Raw genomic sequence first — 22,804 nt, 5'->3', positions numbered from 1 at the left:
CGCCCCGGAACAGGGAGGAGGCGCTGGCCAGCTCAGGGCAGGAGGTTCTGCAGCGACTGCTGGAGCTGAACAGCGCGGCCAGGCAGCGGCGGTGGAGGGACCGCGAGCAGCAGCGCCTCCGGGTGAGTCCCAGGACCCGGCCTGCAAGTAGTAGTGGTGGAGGGGATGGGAGGGTCGCCCAAGCGGAACCCGGATGACTGCCACCTCCCCAGGTCCTGGAACGACTCCACCTCGTTGCGAATCACCACCGCCGGGTTCACCCGCTGGGGTTCCCTCCCAGTGTGGCTCAGAAGGCACCACAGGCAAGAGCCTGGGGAAAGGCGGCAGGGCCACCACGGCTTTGTCTCCTGAGGGATGGGGAGGACGACAGCCACTGGGGGGGCTCCGCGGGAGAGGGGCGGGTGCCAGACGGCCCCCTCTTGGCCACACCTGCCCGCTCAGAGCTCTTGCCACCTAGGAGGATGTAGCAGGACAGCGACAGCAACGCATCTTGCGGGAACTGCTGAAACACGTGCATCGAGGCAGGACTTTGCAGCTGCGGGCACTCGGGGCCAGGTAACGGGCAGGCAGGGAATAGGTAGGTGCCCCTTTGCCCTGACATTTGATTGACAACCCACTGTCTTCCCAGGAACATCCAGAACTTCCAGGAGCTACTGTCTCCTGGCACTGAGAAGCCTACTGCTGGAGAATAGCTTCCTCCCTACCCAGCCTGCCTTGCCCTTGCTGGGTCCCTATGGAGATATTGAGCTGATGGTTAAGGAAAAGACTAAAGGGTGACCCTAGGTGCAAGATAGTTTTAGAAAGGCCCAGAGGGAACCATTAGGGCCAGGGAGAACAGAAACACACACACACACACACACACACACACACACACACACACACACGAGCACACACGAGCACACATGTGCACGCACACACAGAACAATGAGGCTCTACCAGGAATCCTCTTAGTTCTTCTTTTGGTTCTGAAGTCCCTGCCAGGCCCAAGCTCAGAGGGCCAGATCTCGTGGGTCCAGGAGTGCAAAGGCACCATTCTTACGGAAGAATGACTCGATTCGGCACATCTTGCAGGAGACCAATTCTTGCTTTGTTGCAGGGCCTGGGAAAAGATGTCAGATACTAGGACTGGGTTTCTGAGGAGGGGGTCTCAGAGCACAGGAGTTTCCCACATACCCCTAGGACTCTACGCATGTTGTTTCTGCCTTGCATAAATAAATCAAAAGGGCTTCTGAGAAGTGAAGACTACAATAAAATACGCTTGGGTGCTGGGTAACTGGGCTCAGCTGTCTGCCTCAATCATGCTTCTTTTTTTTTTTTCCCCCTTCGAGACAGTGTTTCTCTGTGTAGCCCTGGCTGTCCTGGAACTCACTCTGTAGACCAGGCTAGCCTCGAACTCTCAAACTCAGAAATCCGCCTGCCTCTGCCTCCCAAGTGCTGGGATTAAAGGCGTGCGCCACCACCGCCCGGCAATCATCCGCTTCTAAGATGTTCCACCAGGACCCTCTTTTTGGCATCTAGATGATGGACCACTGCACTCTCTCCCAGGAACACCAGGTCAGAGGGTGCCTCTGAGCTATGTTTGTCACAGAGACAAACAGTGGAGACATGGGACTTTCCTTCTACCCCTACCTCATATCTGGGGCTTCCTCTTTCTTCTCTTCAGAAGCTGGCTCCCCATATTTTCGTCTCAGAGGAAAAAGAGGGCACGTGTTGCTCCCACCCACCTACCCTCTCTGCACATGCTCAGGCAGTGGGACACACTCCCTGGAACTTCCTGTTAGGTAGTGAGTAAATGGATACTCAGAGCCCTCACTGACCCAATGGCACACACAGCCTTGTTATTTTCCCCACACTTTTGAAAAGCCACTGGGCTTCTCTGGCTCTTGGTCCTAGCTGACAACCTACCTTCAGTGTCACAGAAAAAAACAGGTGCTCACCTTCCTGCCGATGCCACCCCTACCCGCTGGCCCACCTCCCTACTCCCTTCAGGTAAAATTCTGTTCTCAGCTCTGCCCTAACTCCTGAAGGCCATGCTTCTACACACAGCTGCCTCAGTGACATCCTGAACTTAATATGGCCACCACAGACCTGTCTTCAAACACTACCAGCCCTGTCCTCTTCCAATCTTATGAGTGACTACAACAAAATCTGTGGATTGGCACTGCTTGCCCTTCCTGTTTGATTTAAACCATTGAGAAGCTCCATAGAGTCTTGTCCAAAACAGCCCCGATTTCAGTTCTAATCCTAACCACATCTTGCCAAGACAACACAAATACCTAACCTAATTCACCTGCCTAGAAGCATCCGTCTCTCAAACCCAGTGTCACTCATTTAAATCCTCACTAGCTTCCCCTCAGATTAGGATAGAACCCTTCCCCATATCATTTAGCCCCCAGCCTTAAAAACCTGAGATAGGCCTTTGCTAAGAATCCAACTGAAGCACACGCCCCTGCCTCCCTGCCCACCACCATCCATTTCACAGAGCCTGTCTCTGTTAGATCTGTTTCCTTGCCCACAATATGGCCTTCCTCTTTACTCTCCAACATATGGCAGGAGCTCCGTGTTTGTGAGGGACCCATTTATGGGAGGTTGGGGCTCACCCAGCTGCCAGCCATATGTGAAATTGGTAGTGATGGGGAACAGGTAACGCGTCTCTGGCAGATCCAGTTTTCGGGTGTTGAGATACTGGTAGCGCCCCTGAAAGTCATGGGAGATGCCTTCATACAGCAGGGCTTTGGTGTCAGGTGGAACTGGGTACATTTCTGACAGAAAAAGAGGCTCTGGGGCAGGGCTGGGGGCTTTAGATGGGGCTGTTTTGGAGGCAGGTGGTAGTGTGACTGTGGCCGTAGGCCGCAGCGTGGGCAGTTTGAGGGGCAGACGGGACGCGGCCTTGGCCTTCTGCTTGGCCTTCACCAGAGCCCCGTACTTGCGCTGCCATTCATAACGTAGCATCATCTCTTTGAGATATTCCTCCTTCCAGAAGTTTTGCCGCAAGGTGTCCATGTTGAGCTGCCTTGACATGGTAGCAAAGGAACGAGCAGTATCAGGGTAGCTAATGCGGAGTGGGCATAGCAAGTGGACAGTGGGTGGCTGCCCTGGGATGGTCACCTAGCAACCAAGCCTCACCTCACACAGGGCCAGTGTGGTGCTTTGAATATTCTTGGCCCAGGGAGTGGCACTATTTGGAGGTGTGGCCTTGCTGGAGTAGGTGGTATGTCACTGTGGGAGTAGGCTTTGTGACTTTCCTCCTAGCTACGTAGGAGACATTCTGCTCCCAGCTTCCTTTGGATGAAGAGGTAGAACTCTCAGTTCCTCCTGTGTCAATGGCTGCCTGGATGCTGCCATGCTCCCACCTTGATGATAATGGACTGAACCTCTGAACCTGTAAGCCAGCCCCAATTAAATGCTGCCCTTGTAAGAGTTGCCTTGGTCATGGTGTCTCTTCACAGCAATGGAAACCTAACTAAGACAGCCAGGATTCTACCTGCCATTGCCCTCAGCAGAGTCCCAGGTTACCTTTTCTGAGGCAGCCTAGAAAGGCTCACTAACTAAACATCTGATTCCCAGACCTGTAGGCCCCAGGCTCTAACTAGATCAGTGGTTCTCAACCTTCCTAATGCTGAGACCCTTTAATGCAGTTCCTCATGTTGTGTTGAACCCCACCCATAAAATTATCGATGTTGCTACTTTATGACTGTAATTATCCTGCTCTCCAACTGTAAATATCTGTGTTCGCTGATGGTCTTAGGGACCCCTGTGGTTTTGGAGACCCACAGATTGAGAACGCTCATCTAGAATGACAATTCTGTCCCTTGGGCAGGGCCCCTCCCAGCACCATGACGACTGACTCGAAGAAGCAAAGGTAGAAAAGACTGGGCTCAAACTTTGTCCTCCATCCCTGAAGCCAGTCTCCGATCCTGGTGACCAGTCCTTGAATTAGCCCCCCGACCCCCCAATTCTTCACCTTGCTCTTGGTAGCTTTCCCATATCTGCAAGTCTAATGTCCCCGAACACTGCAACCTTCACGTATCCAAACCAGCACCCATTTGGAGAGAATATTCCTTTAATATCAACAATGATAGTGCTTAACAGCACAGGGAGGAGGTAGTGGAGCGATGGTTGGACTTTCTACCCAGCCTAGACCTGAACAACAGAACCCCAACAGCTGACAAGCCACTCAGTGAAGAGGAAGGGAGGGGCTGGAAACCAAGGCTTGAAACTTAGAGGATGGCAAACTGGGAGAGGCCTGGTAGTGAGAGGAGGGTTGAGGGCTGAGCAGCCCTAGCGCAGGTCTTCAGCGGTGAACATGCCCTTGGCCCTGCGCAGGATGGAGTCTTTGGCGGCATCGTAGGGGTGCTCCTTGGATGGGATCTCCAGGACCGCTGGAATGGACCTCTGGTGGGCATCAAGGGCATGCCGAACCATCTCTGCGATGTACTGGTTGATAAGAATGATGCCAATGTCATCCCTGTTTAGAAACTGCCTGTGGGGAAGAAGAGGAGGAAATGACTGTGGCTGGAGGCATCGGGCCTTCAACCTTATCTTTCCTTGGATGCAGCGACTGCACTCAGGAGCTCAGAACCACACTGATCAGGGTTGGAGTCCACACATTTGCTCGTGGAGGGAACTGGTAATGAAGACTGGGTGCATGTCAGTGGATTTTCTATGCTGCCTCTGTGGAGGAGAGGCAGAGGAGAGGGAAGCAGGTATGAGCCCCTTTGTATCTGTGTAAGAGTCTAGAAACACAAGAACCTTATTAACAAAACAAAACAAAAGAAAAAAAAAACCCAAATCACCACCCACCACCACCAAAAAGAAAGAAAGAAGGAAGGAAAGAGAGAGAGAAAGAAAAGAAGGAAAAAGACCAGGTGGTAGTGAAGTTCAAGGCCAGGCCTGGTCTGCAGAGCTAATTCCAGGACAGCCAGGGCTACACAAACCCTGTCTCATAAAACAAAATACAAATTTTCCTATTGAAGACAAGATGCAAGGATGGAGTGGTAGAGTGATTCCTTAAGGTATACCTTTTGAATTTTACTAAATTTTTAAGTAATAGAGTTGAGACCACCAAAGGCCTCAAGATCTTTGCTGATTATGGCAGGGATGGACCAAGCGGACATCTGCTACACGCCAAAGGCAAGCTGGAAAGAGAAAACTCAAGAATGAGGGAATCAAGATTTCCAGACAGAGACTGCCATTCTGGCCTTCCTCTCATGTGATCACCGCCACACACAGACGTGCACACTCATTCAGCCACGTACTTACTCATTAAAATAATTTACTGGGTGCCTACTTTGTCCCAAGCACGGAACAGATTTGACTTGGTGATTTTAGGGTTTCTTTCTGTTGGAAACATGGCAAATTCTTGGAGGTAAGGTCTGTCCTCTAGTGACAATGGAGGTCACTTTACTGGTTTGCTTAGAGATCAGTCTCCTCCCGGGTCAGAGCCTGCCACAATCCAGACTGTGGGAACTAGTCTCAGCCAGCATCCCTGGACTGGGCTATTTAGGGAAAACAGGTGAGGGCAGTTTATTCCTGAGATTTGGCATAGTAGTTCTAGAAAAGGAGTGAGAGAAAAAAAAGGGAGTTGGCACCCTCCATTCTAGTCATCAGGGCACTTCCTGGCTTAAAAGTAATGCCTGCACCCAGGTTTTGAAACTATGACCCAGGGCATGAAGTGAGGACTTGAGGTACAAGGTCTTTGGGGAAGGCCATACTTCCCAGATGTTGTATCCATTGTGCACAAGACAAATGGAAACCCCGGGGCAGATGCTGGGAGCTGTATAGAGTAGGTAGTAAGTTAACAAAGGCACAGGTAAAGGTGCTTGCTATACAAGCCTGGCTACTTGAGTTCTATCCTTAAAGCCCATGGAAAGAAAACTGACTCCACAAAGTTGTCTTCTGACCTCCACGTGTGCACACCTCCCCACGGACACACACAAACTCCATAATTAAAAAGAAAGAGTTGACCTGGGTTCTGCCTCATATGGTTGGTGTGTCTTCAGGCCTGTGCCCTAACCTATCTGTCCTTTATTTTTCTCACTAGGAAGTGGGAATAACCACTATCTTACAGGACAACTGTGCACACACACACACACACACACACACACACACACACACACGAGCCCACTGTCCAGACCTACATTGGTGGTGGTTTGTTTAGGATACAGTCGAAAAGATTGTAAGGTCCAGAGAAGCAGGCGAACTTCAGGGACCCCGGAAGTGGGCTGAACATGCCAGTTAGCACTGGCCAGAGGCTCCAGGAGTCCAGTTACAGCAGGGACAGATCATAAGCTCCACTCCCCTTCTAAACTGACACACAATCATGTGATAGGGAGTTCCTGAACCTGCCGCAGGCTGGACCCCACTGAGCTCCAAAGGGGAACTTAGACGGCGGAGGCCCGTGTTCCGAGTGAACAGACGGCTTCTGGGACCAACCCGACCCCCATTACCCCCGGACACCCAGGTTAACAGGCTGCCAATTCTCCCCGTGCTTGTAGCAAGCGGAAGGGCCCATTTAGGCCTCACAGGCTACCGTACCTGAAAGTGTCTTCGATCTCATTGATGGTGGTATCCTTCTCCACTACCAGGAAATTAGGGTGGCGGTTCTTGTTAAGCTCCCCTATGCCGCCCAACAGGAAACCAGTCACCGTGTCCTCGTCTCCAATCACCGCGATTAGTTTACCCCTGCCCGCCATCCTGTCGGCCAGGCAGAGCGCTCCCCAAACACCTGTGATGCCCCGCCCCCGCAGCGGCCCCTCCCTTCAGTCATGCGCAGTTCCCCGCCTCCCGGGCACGCGCATTAGCAGGAACTCGGCTCAATCTGCGTACTCCTGCGCCATAAAGGCTGGAACCACAGAACTACGTCTCCCAGAAGGCTGAGCGTCACAGGCCTCTCTCCGGCATTCTGTCCTTTATTTATTCCTTCTTGGAACCAACGCCTTTTGAACCTAGAGTTATTAGAGACCGAGTCATACTCTTTTTTTTTTTCTGTACGTTATTTTGGTTTTGTTTTTTTGTGACGGATGGTTCCTATCTCAGGCTGATCTTGAACTTGCAATGTAGGAGAGGATGGATCCTACTGCTTCTACTTTCCGAATGCTGGGATTATAGGCTTGTGCCATTACACAGAACAGTCTGTGCTTGATTTGTTTGACTTAAAATTTTTGTTGTTGTTACATTTGTGATTTTGGAGGCGGGTGCAGTGGAGCTGGGCACAAGTTTGTGAGGTCATAACATACCCTATAGGAGTCACCTTGGGGTTTATCTGGTCAACCCAGTGCTTTGTTTGTTTTGTGTCTTAAGATCTCACTAGTTGAGCTGGAGAGATGGCTCAGCAGTTAAGAGCACTGACTGCTCTTCCAGAGGTCCTGAGTTCAAATCCCAGCAACCACATGTCGGCTGACAACCACTCATAATGAGATTCGATGCCCTCTTCTGATGTGTCTCATAAATAAAATAAATAAATCTAAAAAAAAAAAAAGGTATGTGCTACCACAACATTAAAAAAAAAAAAATCTCACTAGTTGCCTCCCAAGTATTAGGATTTAAGGCTTGTGCCTACCACCATGCCAAAACCCTTCCCTCTTTTTGGTTTTATTTGGTAGTTTGTTTTTTGAAACCTGCTTTATGTAGCTTTTTCTGGCCTGGAACTCAGGAATGTAGACTAGGTTGACCTTGAACTTGGAGCCAGTTATCCTACTGCCTCATCCTCCTGAATGCTGGGATTATAGGAATGCACCACTATTTCCTGTCCCTTCATTTGTTTGTTCCAACTCTTGCCTCAGTCGGGGATTACAGACATGGACTATCACAACTGTCCAAGAAAAGATATTTCCTAGCTGGAAGGTCAAGTTCTGAATCTGTATGCTGTATGCATGCAAGTTACCTATGACATGGGTAACAACTACTGAATATATATTTAATTACTAAAGAAATGGGCAAATTAATTGTGACACTGTCCAGTGCTATAGAGAGCCAAGCAAGGCCTCATGTTAGTTGCTAAATTTAGAGACTACATAGAAACAACCCTAGCATTGAGATTTGAAGCAAGAGCACTACCACAAGCTCAAGGCTGGCTTGGAATATTGTCTTAGGCGTGAGAGGGCCACCAGAACATTCGAAGAGACACCATGACCAGGGCAACTCTTATAAAGGTTACATTTAATTGGGGCTAGCTTACAGGTTCAGAGGTTCAGTCTGTTATTATAGCAGGAAGCATAACAGCTTGCAGGCAGACATGGTCCTGGAAGAGCCGAGAGGTCTACATCTCAATCCAAAGGCAGCCAGAAGGAGACTGTCTTCCACAGGCAGCCAGGACAAGAGTCTTGATCACACGGGCCAGACTTGAGCATATATATGAGACCTCAAAGTCCCACCTCCACAGTGACACCCTTCCTGTAACAAGACTACACCTCCTCTAATATTGCCACACCTTCTAATAGTGCCACTTCCCATGGACCAAACATATTTAGACCACCACAACTTTATATTAAGATTATCCTGGAGCTAGCATGCTGACTCAGTGGATAATGGCACTTGTCACACAGCTGATGACCTCAATTAAATCTCTAGAACCTACATGGTGGAAAGAGAGAAGCAAATTCTGTAAGTTGGCCTCTGATCTCTCTGCGTTTGTTTTATGAGACACACAAACACACACAGAGGCACACTAAATAACTAAATAACTGCAAGCAATTGTTTTTTTAAAACCCGTCTCCAAAAAAAAAAAAAAAATTAACGAAACAGGCTATGGTGGTACATTCCTTTAATCCCAGCACTCAGGAGGGAGCGGTAGACAGATCTCTGAGTTTAAAGCCAGCCTAGTCTACAGAACTAATTCCAGTATCACCAGGGCTACATACAGAGACCTTTTCTCAAAAACACATGCACACATACACTCACCACCACCACCACTACCACTACCACCACCAACAACAACCAAGCAAACAATCAAAAAGAATCTAGATGTTTTCCAAAAACTAAAGGGTCATTATCACCAGGCTCATACATTAGAGCTATACTGGAACTACATTGTGTGTAGACACACAGCTGAAGGAAGGAGCCAAACAGACATGCTGGCTGGAATGCAGGTCTGATAATAGGGAAAGTGGGCTGGAGGGAGATGAGAGATTCTTAGAGCCAGAGTGCACAAAACTGGTTTTGAGGGTGGATGTGTTTGAGCAGCAAGCAGAGAGACATGTCATCTAGCCAGTATACCTGTTGGAATAAGAGTAACATTCCTGTCAGTGGTGGTGGTGTCCTGTGCTTCTGCCTCCCTGAGCTGCGGCAGACACTAGGGATCCACAACTCTGCCCAACAGGACCCACGCCCGTCCACATGGGGCTGAGAGCTCGTGGTGGTGCACACCTTTAACCCCAGTACTCCAGAGGCAAAGGCAAGAAGGTTTCTGTGAGTTCAAAACCAGCCTAGTCTATAGAGCTAGTTCTAGGACAGCCAGAGATACTCAGAGAAATTCTATCTTGAAAAAAAACAAAACAAAAAAGTAACATTCCTTAGGGTATGAACTCTGAAAGGTTGGAGGGGAAAGGGGCATTGTTCTTCCAACAGACAGACAGTCAGAGGTGGAGGGAGGGGAGCCTTGAGTGTGGAGTGCTTGACACATCCACGAGGTCTAAACTAGTGGTTGTATGTATGTCTGGCAGTCAATTTGGATTGTCAACTTGATTGAATTGAGAAACACTGTTCCTGGAGGAACAGACAAACCTTTGGTCTCCCGACAAACACAGTGAATGTGGTTGATCCCATCACATAGGATGGAGCCCAAGACTGAGTAAAAAGGATAAAAATATCCAATGTGATCTGAGTGTCCTCTGAGCTGCCCAGATGTGTTTTCTGTGTCCTGATCCTCCCAGCTTCATGTAAACAGCCTTGAGCTCCTACCGACCTAGTCAAAAGCTTCTAGTTGCTGTGTCTTTCCACCATGATAGACAGTAACCTCAAACTGTGAGCCAGAAGAAACACTTCATCCCTTTAGGTGCTTTCTGTCACTGATGTGGCCTGGTTGGCTTGGGATTTGGGGTACACTTGGGTCTCACTCTCTGCTTTAGTGTTTCAAGGTTTCATTTTAGACTTAGCACTAAGTTCTCAGGGATGGATCACAGGTCTTAAAGGATTGAGAAGAGGCCCACAGTAGCTCAGCATCTACTGCCCCGCCATGGCTGGGTGAGAGCAGCTGAACCCACTAACTATGAGTATTTCATGCCACAGGGAAAGGCGGCAAACCACCTCCGTCAAGGAGGGATGAGTAGAGAGTAGGGTGGGTGTGAGGCTGTGGGTAGGAGGAGCATTGGCTCCAGCACCTGGCACAGAAGTCCTAAATGATCACAAGTGGTCAGATGCTTAAGAGAACAATTTCACCTCTAATGGGCTGGGTGAGCTTTTAGGAGCTGAAGAATGCCAAATATATCTCTGCTCCTTTGTTCAACCACCGTTTGTCAAATGGTCCATGATGAGGAGCTAGGGAGGAAGGATTGATAGAAGATGAGTTCTGCTCCCAGGAACGCCCGCAGGGAGAAAGTGAGAGTGTGAAACTCTAGTAGGAAGAGCAGAGATGCCATAAAGAAAGTTCCAGAAGGGCCTTGAGGGAGCGAGGAGAGGAAAGTACTTCCTGTCACCTATAGTGTGACAAGGACAGGAGACACAGTTCTATACTGTCATCTGCGGCAGTCTGAGAGAGTCTTTTCTGAGAGCTCTCTTAGGTAAAGCTGAGACTTTTTTTTTTTAATTTCATTGCAGAAAAGAATTCCAGGAGGGGCCAGTACAAAGCTGGGTTCAGATTTATTAGAGATTAATATAGGTTTAGCAAGGTGAGGTGCTTGGAGAAAGGATTGTGTGCATTCGAGCATGGGTGTGGGCTTCTCAAGAGAGAATGAAGTGTCTCAAGCATAGCATTATGCAGTATTTTGATGACTTCTGTAGTCACATCTCAGAGGGTTACTAAGGAACCTAGATGAGATCATAGGGTGGTTCCCCATGTGCCCTGGATAGACTTTACAGCTAATAAGTAAAATCCTAAATCTCAAGGGGAGCCTGAGGAAGTCATGATGTTTTTATTGTCAACAACGGTTTAGTCTTCATTACTATTTTAACATTTTTGTTTGAAATATCTCTGCATAAAACAAGTATTGTCTCTTTGTTGGCAATCCTCACAGAAAATGTTAATTGTGCTGGAATCCTTGACTCTCAGACTTCAGCCAGACTCTAAGGGTAAGGAGGCTCTCTCCCTTTTCTTTCCTGTGTCTCATGAGTCTTTCTATCCTGTCTCATTCTTAGGACAGGAAGGGAAAGAGGAAACCTAAAGAGAGCGTGAGGAAGCAGACAGTCACTGAATGGGGTTTGAAGGCTGGGGTCACATTGTCTTGGGTCTCGGCATCACTATGGAGCACCTGGGAATGGCCTACAGTTATGGGATCCATCTAGTGATGTGAGCTTCTGCCCTGCTTTGCTACTTGTTCACAGATCATTCATGCCTCTATTAGAGCTCCCGGAGTAAGGAGGGCTTAGACTGGTTGTGGAGGCCATGCATCCCTGGCCACAGACCAGGGTGATCACCACAGGCAGACGTGTGCCCCAGGAAAGTGCAGGAGTTGGTAGTTGTGGCTCAGGAAAAGTCAGAGAGGTTCTGGAAAGCTTCCCATTGGCCAGAAATGGGAGCATAGGGAGGCAAAAGTGCTCCAAGCAGAGGTCAGAACTGCAGCCTAGGTACCCAGAAAACCACAGAGGGTATTGAAGCAGAGAGTGCAAATGGGGATTGGGTACACTGGCCAATCACATGTGGGGAGATAGGCATCTGAATTCAGGGGAGCATGGAGAAAACCACTTCCTGCAAAAGGACTGGAGCCACAAGGGGGCTGGCTCTAAACCAGAGGGACGTGAGGTCATTAATGGGACACTTTCTTGCTGCATGGAACATAGACGGCAGGTCAGAGCCAAGAGATTAGTTCAGAAGCTGCTATGAGGTCCAGGAGACCTGAGCTAGGTCAAGACTTGAAATGAGTGGGCTGTTGGCCCAGGTCTGATAGAGGGTCTGGAGTGAGGTTCAAGATTCTCATTTGGTTTCTGGTAAAGAACATTAGTGCCTAAGTCAGAGGTCATAGTGTGTGTGTGTGTGTGTGTGTGTGTGTGTGTGTTTGTGTTGAGAAAGGGTCTCTCTACGTAGCTCTGGCTGTCCTAGAACTCACTCAGTAGACAAGGTTGGCATCAAACTCAGAAGAATCTGCCTCCTGTGTGCTGGGATTAAAGGTGTACATCATCACTCCCCGGACTTGTGGTCATAGTTCTAAGAACCTAATTTAAAGAACATCCTTCAGGTTGAGCTGAATTTAAGTGGCCTTCCAGGCACCCTTAACAGTGTCTGCTCCCAATCGCCAACTACCAACCTCCTAGTTAGTGAAAGACTACTTCACTGGGTCCTCTTTCAGCCAGTGTCCCAGACCTCCTGTCTTCCCCACGCCCTTGCCTCAGCCTGGGGTCAGGCCATCTCACCTCTGTGTGGTTCTCTACTGTCAGTCAGGAGGCAACAGTGGACACACACACACACACACACACATACACAGACACACAGAGACACAGACACAGACAGACACAGAGAGACACACACAGACACACAGACACACAGACACACAGACACACAGACACACACACACACGCGCTCGCACAAAGAACAGCCAAGCCTTCTCAACAGCTATGCTTTATTTGGTGTTTTCCACATGTGCAAAAGTTTCCCAGAGAGCTGGGCCCCACAATGTGTAAAAAAGACCCCCAATGGGGTAGAGCTGTGTAACCATAAAAAAAAAAAAAAAAAAAAAGTAAGAGAAATCAGTTCCCCAGGAGGCCTGGATTGGGCAGAGCATGTCACTCAGGGCCAGTCCATATGCCATGCTGCTTGTTCAGGGTCTGCTTTCTTCTGATTGTTCTTTCTTTTCCAAGCCCCTCACTCTAAGGTTGTGGCCACCAGATGGGCCTAAAAGAGTCCTCAGGCATGGCGGTTTGTGAGGGTGACTTCTCTCACACACAGATACCCCAACTCAGTGCTTGCCCACTGGCATCAGCCCCACTGTGATCCCCAGGGCTTCCCCCCCAACCCGATTAACCCCTTATCTCACAGTCTCTACCCTGAGCCTCACCCCAGGCTTCCCTCAGGCCACATTTGAGGGACACTGATCCGAGACAGATAAAGGCCCCCCACTCAAGTGGCACAGTGGGGTGGGGGTGGGATTATTTCACCCACATCACACCTAAGGCAGGTGCTTTTGTGTTTGATGGTGTGAGTGTGCATAGGGGCATGGCACATTTGTGTGGGTATGTCGGGCAGGAAGTGGGGGCCTGGTCTGGGGGAAGCGCTTCTGAGATTCAGGGCACATTGACCTTGAAGGGACTTCCAGGGACACTTTCATCACCCCACTTGACAATGAGGATGTAGTCTCCTTTCTCCTTGACAGTGTAGGTGACATTGTAGACCCGGTTTCCCATGTGCTTCACATATACCTCTTCGCAGGGGGTTTTGGGCCCATGTACCCCCACCATCATCATGTTGGTACCTGGAGAGGGAGGCAGAGAGGCGTGACTCACACCACAAGCAGCCCACAGCCCTGTCCCTGGACAGCTTCCTGTCCCCTCCCCTCCTCTCACAGACAAGCCTCTCGAGTGGAACATGCCTGCTTTGCTGCAGTCCACAGTGAATGAGTTCTTCTGACCCACAAAGGCCTGGGACAGGCCTGGGCCCCTTGTCACCACCTTGCTGGCATCTGAGGAGAACTTGGGGATGGAACTATAGCTGGCGCCACGGCTCAAGGAGGACTTCGTCACTGTCTCCACCAGAACTGTGGATGTTTCGTGAAGGCTGTGGCCTCCAGACAACCGGGGACCTGAAGGGTAGAATAGGTGCCCACAGGCCCAGTCAGAAGGACTTCCTGCCCTCTTCTAGGACACTGATGATCCCCTGAGATGGGCACTGGGCAACACTGTGTGCGCTAGGCTCCTGCCTGTCCTCAGCTGCAGCTTGTGATGAACACAGACAGCATTTGACCAGCTCCAATCCCTGCTTAGCCCTGGGCCACAGCCATTTCCGGCTCCGCCCCTCACCCTTCCAGGCTTCCTCTGGGGAGTCAAGTTAACTCACAGGGCAAGAGTATGACTTTAAAACAGAACAAAATGGGGATATAGCTCAGTGCTAGATCACTTCCCTAGCATGAATAAGACTCTGGGTTCAAATCACAGCATTGAAAAAACTAAAAAGATTTTTTTTCTTTTTTGGTTTTCGAGACAGGGTTTCTCTGCATAGTCCAGGCTGTCCTGGAACTCACTCTGAGGAACAGGCTGGCCTCAAACTCACAGATCCGCCTGCCTCTGCCTCCCCAGTGCTGGGATAAAAGACATGTGCCTGACAAGACTTGTATTGTTTAAAGATGCCCAGCTCTACAGAATGGAATGCTGCCTAGCCACGCCCACCTCCATCATGGTAGCTAGACCATAACTGGAAGCAGACTATCATCAAACGTGAATGGCCACCCGAGCCAGCCATGCTGGGCTGGGCTCCGTGAACCTTTTCCAGCCAGGGTACTCACCTGTGACCTTTGCTTTGAAGGGACTGCCCACAATGTGCTGAGGACCGCCATACTTGATGGCAATGAGGTAGTTACCAGGAGCCATGGGAGTGTAAGTGACCACGTGGCCCTCGGGACACTCCCGACAGTCCAGCTGCACTTTGGAAGGCCCGTCAATGGTGACGGACAAGGCCCCTGAGCCTGCGTTCTGGGTGTTCACAATGAACTCTGATGATACACCTGGAGAACAGAGGGAACACGATGAAGGAAAGGAAGAGCACAGCCCAGGCCGGAGCCCTGGAGCCCTGGAGCTCTTGGGCAGCACCTCAGGTCAGTACGAACAAGTGCCTGACCTACCAAGGGATGTCTGACCCCCCGAATCTAATCCTACTCCCCTCAATCAGACACTCACCCGTCGTGCCTCCTTCAAGCCCAGGCCCATAAGCTGACACCAAGCCTGGGTCCCCAGCTTGGCTCTGCTCCCCGACACGGATCTTGAAGGGGCTTCCAGGGATGTGGGCACCGTTGAACTTGACATCAATGGAGTGGACACCATTCTCATGGGGGATGAAGCGGATGGTATGCTTATCTGTGAAGCAGAAGGTTGGTGAGTGAGGCCCCATGTTTCTTCACCTCTTTGCCAGAGACCGTGGCCTGGCGGGAGATGCCAGGGGCAGGGCCAGCTCACCACTGTCCAGTTCAGAGACGTAGCACTCCTCCACAGCTCCTGAGGGTGTGTGTACCCGGGCATCAATCACACCACGTGCCCCATTAAGCTGCACCGCGAAAGACGCTGGCTGGTTCACCTTCAGCCCTGTCTCCTGCAAAGAGCACAGAGCACATTCAGAGTCCTGGGAAGCTGGAGCTAGACCAGTCCTCTCTGCGGCCCAGTGCTGTTCTTACTGCACGGCCAGCCCAATTCTCCCGCCTCTCCAGCCTGGTCACTGCCTGCCAGCCCAGATTGCAGGGAAGGACTGAGACGCAAAGGCTGATCTGCCATTGTCTGCATCCACCTGTAGGCACCACCCTACCCATGCTGGGTACCACAGGGGATGAGGAGTGATCTATCCCTGTCTCACTGAGGACCCAGAGGCCAGACACGGAGTACTGCAGGCCTAGTAGCAGGGCCTGACAGTGCTGCATGGGCTGCAGGGCTGTAAGAGCTTGGATGTGACAGGCTGGGTGTAGATTGCCCCAAGGAGGGGGTGGCCAAGGGGGAGCACTGGAGAGAGCACGAGAAGGGTTTGGGGGTGTGCGGATGGGAGCCTGGGCTAGAGTGGACGGGCTCACTGTTGGCCGATAGAACTGCACTGAGGGTCAGCTAAAAGAGTGTGGGGTGGGGCTGGAGAGATGGCTCAGCGGTTAAGAGCACTGACTGCTCTTCCAGAGGCCCTGAGTTCAATTCCCAGCAACCACATGGTGGCTCACAACCATCTGTGATGGGATCTGATGCCCTCTTCTGCTGTGTCTGAAGACAGCGACAGTGTACTCATATGCATAAAATAAAATAAATAAATCTAAAAAACAAAGTTAAAAAAAAAAAAAGGATGTGGGGGCAGGGTCCTGTCCTCTCCTGACAACTCTTTGACAGTGTCCCATTTGCCAGCATGGCCTGCTGAAAGCCGGCATGGTATACATTCCCGTATGGCAGAAGGAAAGGAGACCTTTCTAGATGTCACGTCAGGAAAAAGTACAGCTGGTTGCAGCGGTAAGCGAGGTGTAGCCCAATCTACACGTGCTTGCTCATGAGCCCTCTGCAACTGGCCTCCGTTTATTTTGATTTTATGTACTTATTCTTATAACGTCCTTAGTTATAAACATTCAGGGGAAAATGGAACAAACTCAGCGACCAGACACGCCTCTCAGGAAGGACAGGGAGACACTGCTTCTAAAAAGCCCAAACAAGGCATGAAGCAGACACGCTCCCCGCAAGGGCCCTGACCCCTGCTGCATACAGTGGGAGAAGAGACTGCAGCCAGCTTCTCCACCAAGCCAAGTCACTGGCCATGTGGGCCTGCCCTCCTAGACTCCTGCCTGTCTCTCAGGTCCCAGCCCTGGCACAGACCTGGAGGCTGGTGACAGTGAGTCTGCGAGCATCGTCCGAGAGGGAGGCGACGGGCACCACGAAGGGGCTGTCTGGGATGTGCTCATCATTGAACTTGATGGAGACCTCATAGTCACCTGGGGAAGGAGGCTGGTCAGCATGCTATCCAGGATAAGGGCAGGAGGGGCAAATATCTCCCATCCCAGCCTTGTTCCAGGGCTCAGCTCTGAGTGGGTGAAGGAACTTGGGGTGTAGTGGTTTATGGGGCCAGTCCCACAGCCCATTGGCCAGCAAGTAGAAACCCTGTCCCCACCCCAAGTTGACCATCTACCTGGCTCCTGGACAACATAGGAGACGCCACAAGAACCATCTTTGCGGTCTTCAAATGCAATCTCTGCCTTGCTGGGACCCTCCACAGCGATGGACAGGCCCCCTGCACCAGCTTCTCGGGTCCAGATGCTAAACTCGGCTAGATAGCAATAGAGTAGGGGTGGTGACTTAGTGCTGTTGCCACTCACATCTGCTGCCCTGGCCCCAAGCTCCCCCTGGCTTTAGCCGCTTACCTGGAACACCAGCTACACCTCGCTCCAGCCCTGTGCCTCCAGCCCGTACCTTGTGGGCACCACCTTCACCTAGTGGACCCACGGTGAACTGAAAAGGGCTTCCGGGCACATGCTGGCCTCGGTACTTGACAGTGACTGTGTGGGGACCCATCTCCTGGGGCACAAAGCGCACACTATATGCGCTGTCTTCTCCCTCAACGATCTCTGCGGCTTCTGTCTTGCCAGATGGACTGGTCACCTGGGCTGTCATGTCCTGAGAGCTGGCCTCACCTGAAGGGTTGGGGTGATGTCAGGCCAACAAGAGGCTGTATCTGGTCTTTATGGTCCCCTCCTTCCTCAGTGAACCCCTTTCTCTGTTCAGACATGTCCTGGCCATCTAGGCCAAGGTGGCCAAGGATGAGGCCATTCTGTCTCACAGAACAGGCAGCCCCATATCCCTGTTAGGACCCCAGGCGGCCCCATATCCCCGTGAAGACCCCAGGCGGCTCCATCTCCCCGTGAGGACCCCAGGCGGCCCCATCTCCCTGTGAGGACCCCAGCTCCCTGCTTACCTTCCTGCTGCCGGGTAATGCTGCCGAAGGAGCCCAGGCGTTCCCGGCCTAGGAAATCGCCGAAAACAGCCGGGAAAGGATCTCCACCAACCTGGGTAGACTCCTCCACTCGGACTTCACGCTTAGTCTCCCCACCTCGAGTCTTGCTGATCTCTGTCCGCTCTGTGCGGGTGTAGGTGTGACTGCTACGTGTGAAGGTACGAGTGAGGCGCTCCTGGGCAGACACCATCTGAAACCAGTTTCCTATAGAAAGCCCAGAGGCAGGTGGCAGGAGGTGAGGAGAGAGGCAGGCAGGACAGAGGCCCCAAGGTAGACTCAAGGCTTCAAGGACATCCCATGGCCAACCCTGCTCCCCGCTGGCTCTTCTCTGCCTCTGTAGCATTTACCTGGGATCTTGAGGTTGAGGTCACAGGTGCTGCCAATGGTGGCAATGGAGGGTGCCTGTCTGCGCCGGGTGATGCTTTCCTTCATGCGTCCCTCGCCAGTCACCTTCACGGTGAAGGGGCTTCCTGTAAGTGAGAAAGAAAAAATCATGTTCACAGGTCACCTGCCTTGTCACCAGATTTGTCCCCACTGAGTCCCAGCCCAGAGCCTTACCAGGCACGTGTTTGTCAGCAAACTTAATATTGATGATGTAGGTGCCGGGTTCAGTTGGGCAGTAGGTGACTTTGCAGGTACCATCTTCCATATCCTCACAGTTAATGTCCACCTTGCTAGGACCTTCGATGCTCAGCCCTAGGCCTCCATAGCCTAAGGGAAGGGATGTGAGAAAAAAATGTCTCCCCTGAGCCCATGGTACCTGTACCTACACTGCTCTCCTGCCCCATGCAGAAGACCCTGCCTACAACAGATGTCAAATGAGTGTACTGACCGCTAAGGGAAATGGCATCATGAGATGTAGAGAAGCGAGCCAGTGTTTGTCACTAAGGCCTACTAAAGAGACATTCTGGAAAATTCCATACTGAGAACTTGGATTCCAGGGAGTGGGGACTAACAAGCTCAGGATAGCTGAGCTTTCACTTAGCTGTGACAGAGCTGACTGACTGGGGACATTCACTTTCATCCAGCGGGCTCCAGACTGAATCCCAACAGGTCCAGGAAGCCCAGGGGAGGAGGAGGTGTTCAGAGGAGGGAGGTCATGGGCAGGAAAGAGGGTTAAGAATCTGTGGAGTGCTAACTACATGGGGGATTCTGTGAGGAGAAGTACCTGCATTGCGAGTGTCCACAATGAACTCTGCTACTTGGAAGGTTTGTCCCTCGGAAAGGCCCTTGCCCCAGACTCGAACTTTGCTGGCATCTCCGATCTCCGAAGGCCCCACCAAAATCTTAAAGGGGCTGTTGGTGACATGCTTGCCACTCTTGCGGACGCTCACCACATGTTCACCGACCTCCTTGGGGGTAAAAGAGATCCCTGTGGAGAGGGGACAGTAAGCAGAACATCCCTGAGGCCTCTCCTACCCAGGTATCCCAGGAGTCACTGTGCTCACCAATGTGCCTGTTGGGCAGGCGCTTCAGCAGGCATGGCTCCTCGTTGCCTGAAGGAGCCCGGATGCTGGCTGTCAGCTGGCTGAGGTCACCCTCTGTGATCTTCAGTGACACATCGGTGGAGGTGCCCACATTAAGCTGTGATGTTCTCATGGAGTCGTCCCCTGGGAGACAGTTGGGACAGATCAGGCTGTTGGTTCCAGACAAACTCTAGCATTCCTGGTCTGCATTCACAAGGACCTCAGAAGGACCCACCATCCCTGTTCACTGTGCCAGTCTCGGTCTTGGGGAGGCTAAGTCTCTCTTTGAAACTTTATGTATTTAATACTGAGTTACATGGGATGACAGAACAAAATACCAGATGCTTTTTTTCTATGGCTCCAATCACAGCGCTAATTTGTCTCCGGGCTTTCTCAAACACTGTTTTGATACCTTTTCAAGAGTAACTTGGAAACTGAAATATGATGTCTTCTTTTGCTTTTTTCTTTTGTGTTTGTTTGTTTTTGTTTTTTTGGTATTTTGAGACATGGTCTTTCTATGTAGGCTTGGCTGTCCCTAGAGCTCTCCATGTAGACCAGGCTGGCCTTGAGCTGACATAGATGATCACGTCTTTTAAAGCACAGGGCGGCGGGGCGTTCCTTGCCTGCTGTGGAGAGCAGCATCCTTACACTTATCTCAAGATGCTCTCCTCCTCCCCAGCAGTCTCTGTCCAAATGTCCTGGGTGAAGTGATTTGAGCATGTGCAGATTGCTCGTGCCTGAGTGTCCACCTCACCTGTGATCTTGGCTGTGAAGGGGCTCCCTGGGATGTGCTTGTCATCAAAGCGTACAATGATGCTGTAGTCTCCGGGCGCTGTGGGTAGGTAGGACACAGTACAGGTGCCGTCCTTGTTGTCCTTGCAGGTGATCTCTGCCTTGGATGGACCCTCCACGGCCAGTGACAGCCCCCCTGTAAGTGACAGTGGGATGAGATCAGAGGGTCTATCCTTGAGCCTGCAGCCTGGCAAGCCCCTTCACCTCTTTTTGGCAGCTCTCCTCACCTTCCCCAGCATCCTTGGTGACAATTGTGAAGGTGGCAGGCTTGTTGACCATGCCATGGCTCAGACCTGGCCCGTAGGCACTGACGTGGCGGCTGTTGATGGCATCCACATAGAACTGCAGAGGGCTCCCTGGGGAGTGATAGGTGGAGCTGGATTAGCAAAGGGACAGGGGCTTCCTGCACCCATGTTGGCCCTCAGCTTCTTCAACAGCCTTGGATGTTGAGTACTGTGTCTCTGCCACATGGACTTGGCTCTTAGAAGTCTATCACCACTAGGACACACATTTCCCCAGAACCTCCCTTGGTGCCCGTGTATGGCAGGTGCTTACATATGTATTTAAATGAGGACGGCAGGACTAACATGGTGTCAGCTCCTCTTGCTATGGTCTCACTCTGCCCCCGACTCACCAGGGATATGGTTGCCATCGTATTTGATCCCCATCTGGTGCAAGCCTTTCTCTGTAGGTGCGTATCTCACTGTGATGGTACCGTCCTTGTTGTCAGTGATGTTGGGACGTGCTGTTTTACCAGAAGGCATCCGGACCTCCCCTGAAAGGCAGATACGCTTACGTGTGTGATGCTGGTTTTGCCCACCACACATCCCTGCTGTCCCAGGGCCTGTTCTTGAGGAGCTCTGCTTTCCCCAGAGCCCAGACACTGGGAAGCGGCCTATTCAGGAATAGAAGGACGAATCCCAAACTAGGAGACAGAGGGCTTGAACCCGAGTTCTACCTCTGCCCCACTTGTGAGTCTCAACTGAATTTGTTTCCCCTCTCTGGGCCCTAGGGCTCATCCCTACACTTGATCTTAGTTGAAAGGCCAAGAAGCGTTCTCAGTTCTCAACAGTCTCCTGTGTGGGGCACCCATTACCTGTCAGTTCCCCTTTCTGCACAGTGAAGGGGATGACCAAGTTGAAGGGCCTCAGCATGGACTCCAGAGGCTCCACAGGCACCACGGGCTCCTCTGTGGCCTGTAGTAGGTGAGAGGAAGGAGCGTTGGTGGAGAAAGCGGGGGAATATGGCCTGCCTCATGAAGTCAGAGAGAATGAAGAAAGAACACGGTTAATAGTGAAACCCAAGTGGCAGAAGAGATGCGTCAGCTGCAGAAGAAGGGGCGCCATACCCAGATTTGGGTTCCCTCTGCCCATTCTAGTGCCTGCTTATTCCCCAAGAGGCCCAGCCATGGCCCAAGCCTGCAGAACAACAGAAGGAGGAATGAAGAAAGTGGGGAGAAGGATGGTGAGGCCTGTCGTGGGATGTTCTAGTACCCAATGTGTGGGGCAGGTGCCAGGCCGCAGGGGAGGATAGGGCCGGTGTAGCTGCAGCACTTCCGCAGGCTCCTCCACATGAGGCAGCGGGTCACAGGCCTGGGGAGTAAGGCATGGGGCACACAATGTGGGGGGGACCTAGGTCCCAGAACTGATTCTCAGAATGGCCCAGGACTGAAGTCCTGGGTGGGTAGGTATCTCAGGTGTCCTATCCTTGTCCTGCAGAGCCACTTCTGTGTCCCAAGACCTAGGGACAGTGGCCCAAAGGTCAGAGAAACACAGTAAGCTCCTCCAGAGAGGGATGACACCTCTCAGGTCAAAGGCGGAGCTGTGCCACCTCCCTGGAGGTTGGGAGGCTGTGGGGATTGCAAAGGCTCATTCTAGAGCACTCTGCCTCCAGGATCCATTCCTCAGGCATGGAGACAAGTTCTCTGATTCCTTGAGGACAGCTCCTAGGATTCCTTGCAGCTAAGAGGCATATTCCACATAACCCCCACCCCGTCCTCCAGCCCCACCACAGCCATGAGCTTACCAGCACATGGAAGGGGCTGTTGGGGATGTGTTCACCCCCAAAGCGGATGGTGATGACGTATTTGCCAGGTTCAGGTGCTGTGTAGTAGATATCGAAGGTACCGTCGTGGTTCTCCACCACATCCACGTCGAGCTCTGCCCCGTCGGGTGTGGACACCGTGCAGGTCACCTTCCCCTTGCCTGCTGCCTTGGCGTCCACTGTAATCACTGTCTCCTCTCCAATTTGGATTCTGGGACCCAGGCAGGCACCTACCACATGAGAAAGGCAGATCAGGAGCTGTGGAGGCCATGGCCAGCTCCCCTTTTTCCAGCCACTCCCACAGCCTCTAGTCCCTAGGCAAAGAAAGAAAAAGGTTACTCACCCAGTCCATGGCCTCCAATGGACACTGGAAATAGACAAGAAAGTTAGTTCATGAAGGTTCAAGATGAGCCAGTGGGGAGTGGGGCTGGGCTGGGCAGGGGGGATAGACTATTTGCCAGCATGGCCCCAGGACGGGCTGGGAGACCGAATGCACTCTAAGGGGGCTGGCTGTCGGAGAAGGGATTCAGAGTTGTTCACCTGTAACAAGGCACTTGCTGGCATCCCCTGTAGGCAGGGCGTGGATGCGGAAGGGGGAGTAGGGGATCTCGTCGCCGCCATACTTGATGGTGATGGTGTACCGACCACTCATATCTGGCAGGTAGGACACGGTATATGTGCCGTCCCCATTGTCTCGGATGTTGGCCTTCTTGGGTTTACCCTCAGGATCCTAGAGGAGGAG

At 51.6% G+C, this 22,804-nt stretch overlaps 3 protein-coding genes across 6 annotated transcripts in view; all 3 read right to left on the bottom strand.

Moving 5' to 3' along the window:
• Positions 1-968: 968 nt before the first annotated feature.
• Positions 969-3,105, bottom strand: Atp6v1fnb (ATP6V1F neighbor). Its single transcript, XM_028762521.1, has 2 exons — positions 2,601-3,105; positions 969-1,099 (listed from the first exon to the last, which is right to left on the bottom strand). Exons 1-2 carry the CDS (start codon positions 3,019-3,021, stop codon positions 990-992), a joined length of 531 nt encoding a protein of 176 aa, XP_028618354.1. The 5' UTR covers positions 3,022-3,105; the 3' UTR covers positions 969-989.
• A 940-nt stretch (positions 3,106-4,045) lies between these two features.
• Atp6v1f (ATPase H+ transporting V1 subunit F) lies at positions 4,046-6,741 on the bottom strand. Its single transcript, XM_028762631.1, has 2 exons — positions 6,538-6,741; positions 4,046-4,483 (listed from the first exon to the last, which is right to left on the bottom strand). The coding sequence occupies exons 1-2, from the start codon at positions 6,693-6,695 to the stop codon at positions 4,282-4,284; spliced, it is 360 nt and encodes a 119-aa protein (XP_028618464.1). The 5' UTR covers positions 6,696-6,741; the 3' UTR covers positions 4,046-4,281.
• A 5,947-nt stretch (positions 6,742-12,688) lies between these two features.
• Positions 12,689-22,804, bottom strand: part of Flnc (filamin C) — a 28,294-nt gene continuing 18,178 nt past the window's right edge. The window contains exons 28-48 of one of the 4 annotated variants that reach the window (XM_028762535.1): positions 22,603-22,792; positions 22,406-22,429; positions 22,045-22,292; positions 21,513-21,611; positions 21,116-21,215; positions 20,654-20,794; positions 20,247-20,375; positions 19,982-20,155; positions 19,210-19,371; positions 18,930-19,133; positions 18,320-18,472; positions 18,109-18,231; positions 17,723-17,965; positions 17,172-17,441; positions 16,940-17,077; positions 16,630-16,745; positions 15,253-15,385; positions 14,977-15,153; positions 14,586-14,804; positions 13,677-13,886; positions 12,689-13,559 (exon numbers count right to left, since the gene is read on the bottom strand). In XM_028762535.1, coding sequence (XP_028618368.1) covers positions 13,372-13,559; positions 13,677-13,886; positions 14,586-14,804; positions 14,977-15,153; positions 15,253-15,385; positions 16,630-16,745; positions 16,940-17,077; positions 17,172-17,441; positions 17,723-17,965; positions 18,109-18,231; positions 18,320-18,472; positions 18,930-19,133; positions 19,210-19,371; positions 19,982-20,155; positions 20,247-20,375; positions 20,654-20,794; positions 21,116-21,215; positions 21,513-21,611; positions 22,045-22,292; positions 22,406-22,429; positions 22,603-22,792 — 3,441 coding nt within the window. In that variant the 3' untranslated portion in view covers positions 12,689-13,371. Of the gene's footprint in view, positions 13,560-13,676; positions 13,887-14,585; positions 14,805-14,976; positions 15,154-15,252; positions 15,386-16,629; positions 16,746-16,939; positions 17,078-17,171; positions 17,442-17,722; positions 17,966-18,108; positions 18,232-18,319; positions 18,473-18,929; positions 19,134-19,209; positions 19,372-19,981; positions 20,156-20,246; positions 20,376-20,653; positions 20,795-21,115; positions 21,216-21,512; positions 21,612-21,936; positions 22,293-22,405; positions 22,430-22,602; positions 22,793-22,804 lie in introns of all 4 variants that reach the window. The other 3 variants (XM_028762536.1, XM_028762537.1, XM_028762538.1) reach the window with 3 other exon arrangements.

Source organism: Grammomys surdaster, unplaced genomic scaffold, assembly GCF_004785775.1.
Source record: "Grammomys surdaster isolate TR1022 unplaced genomic scaffold, NIH_TR_1.0 134, whole genome shotgun sequence".
NCBI lineage: Eukaryota > Metazoa > Chordata > Mammalia > Rodentia > Muridae > Grammomys > Grammomys surdaster.
This window is presented reverse-complemented; position numbering and strand designations above follow the sequence as displayed.

Coding starts and splice junctions, on each gene's coding strand:
- Atp6v1f (XM_028762631.1), bottom strand. CDS start 6,695: ATGGCGGGCAGGGGTAAACTAATCGCGGTGATTGGAGACGAGGACACG. Junction 4,484..6,537: donor GAGATCGAAGACACTTTCAG/GTACGGTAGCCT, acceptor TCTTCCCCACAG/GCAGTTTCTAAACAGGGATG.
- Atp6v1fnb (XM_028762521.1), bottom strand. CDS start 3,021: ATGTCAAGGCAGCTCAACATGGACACCTTGCGGCAAAACTTCTGGAAG. Junction 1,100..2,600: donor CACATATGGCTGGCAGCTGG/GTGAGCCCCAAC, acceptor ATCTTTTCCCAG/GCCCTGCAACAAAGCAAGAA.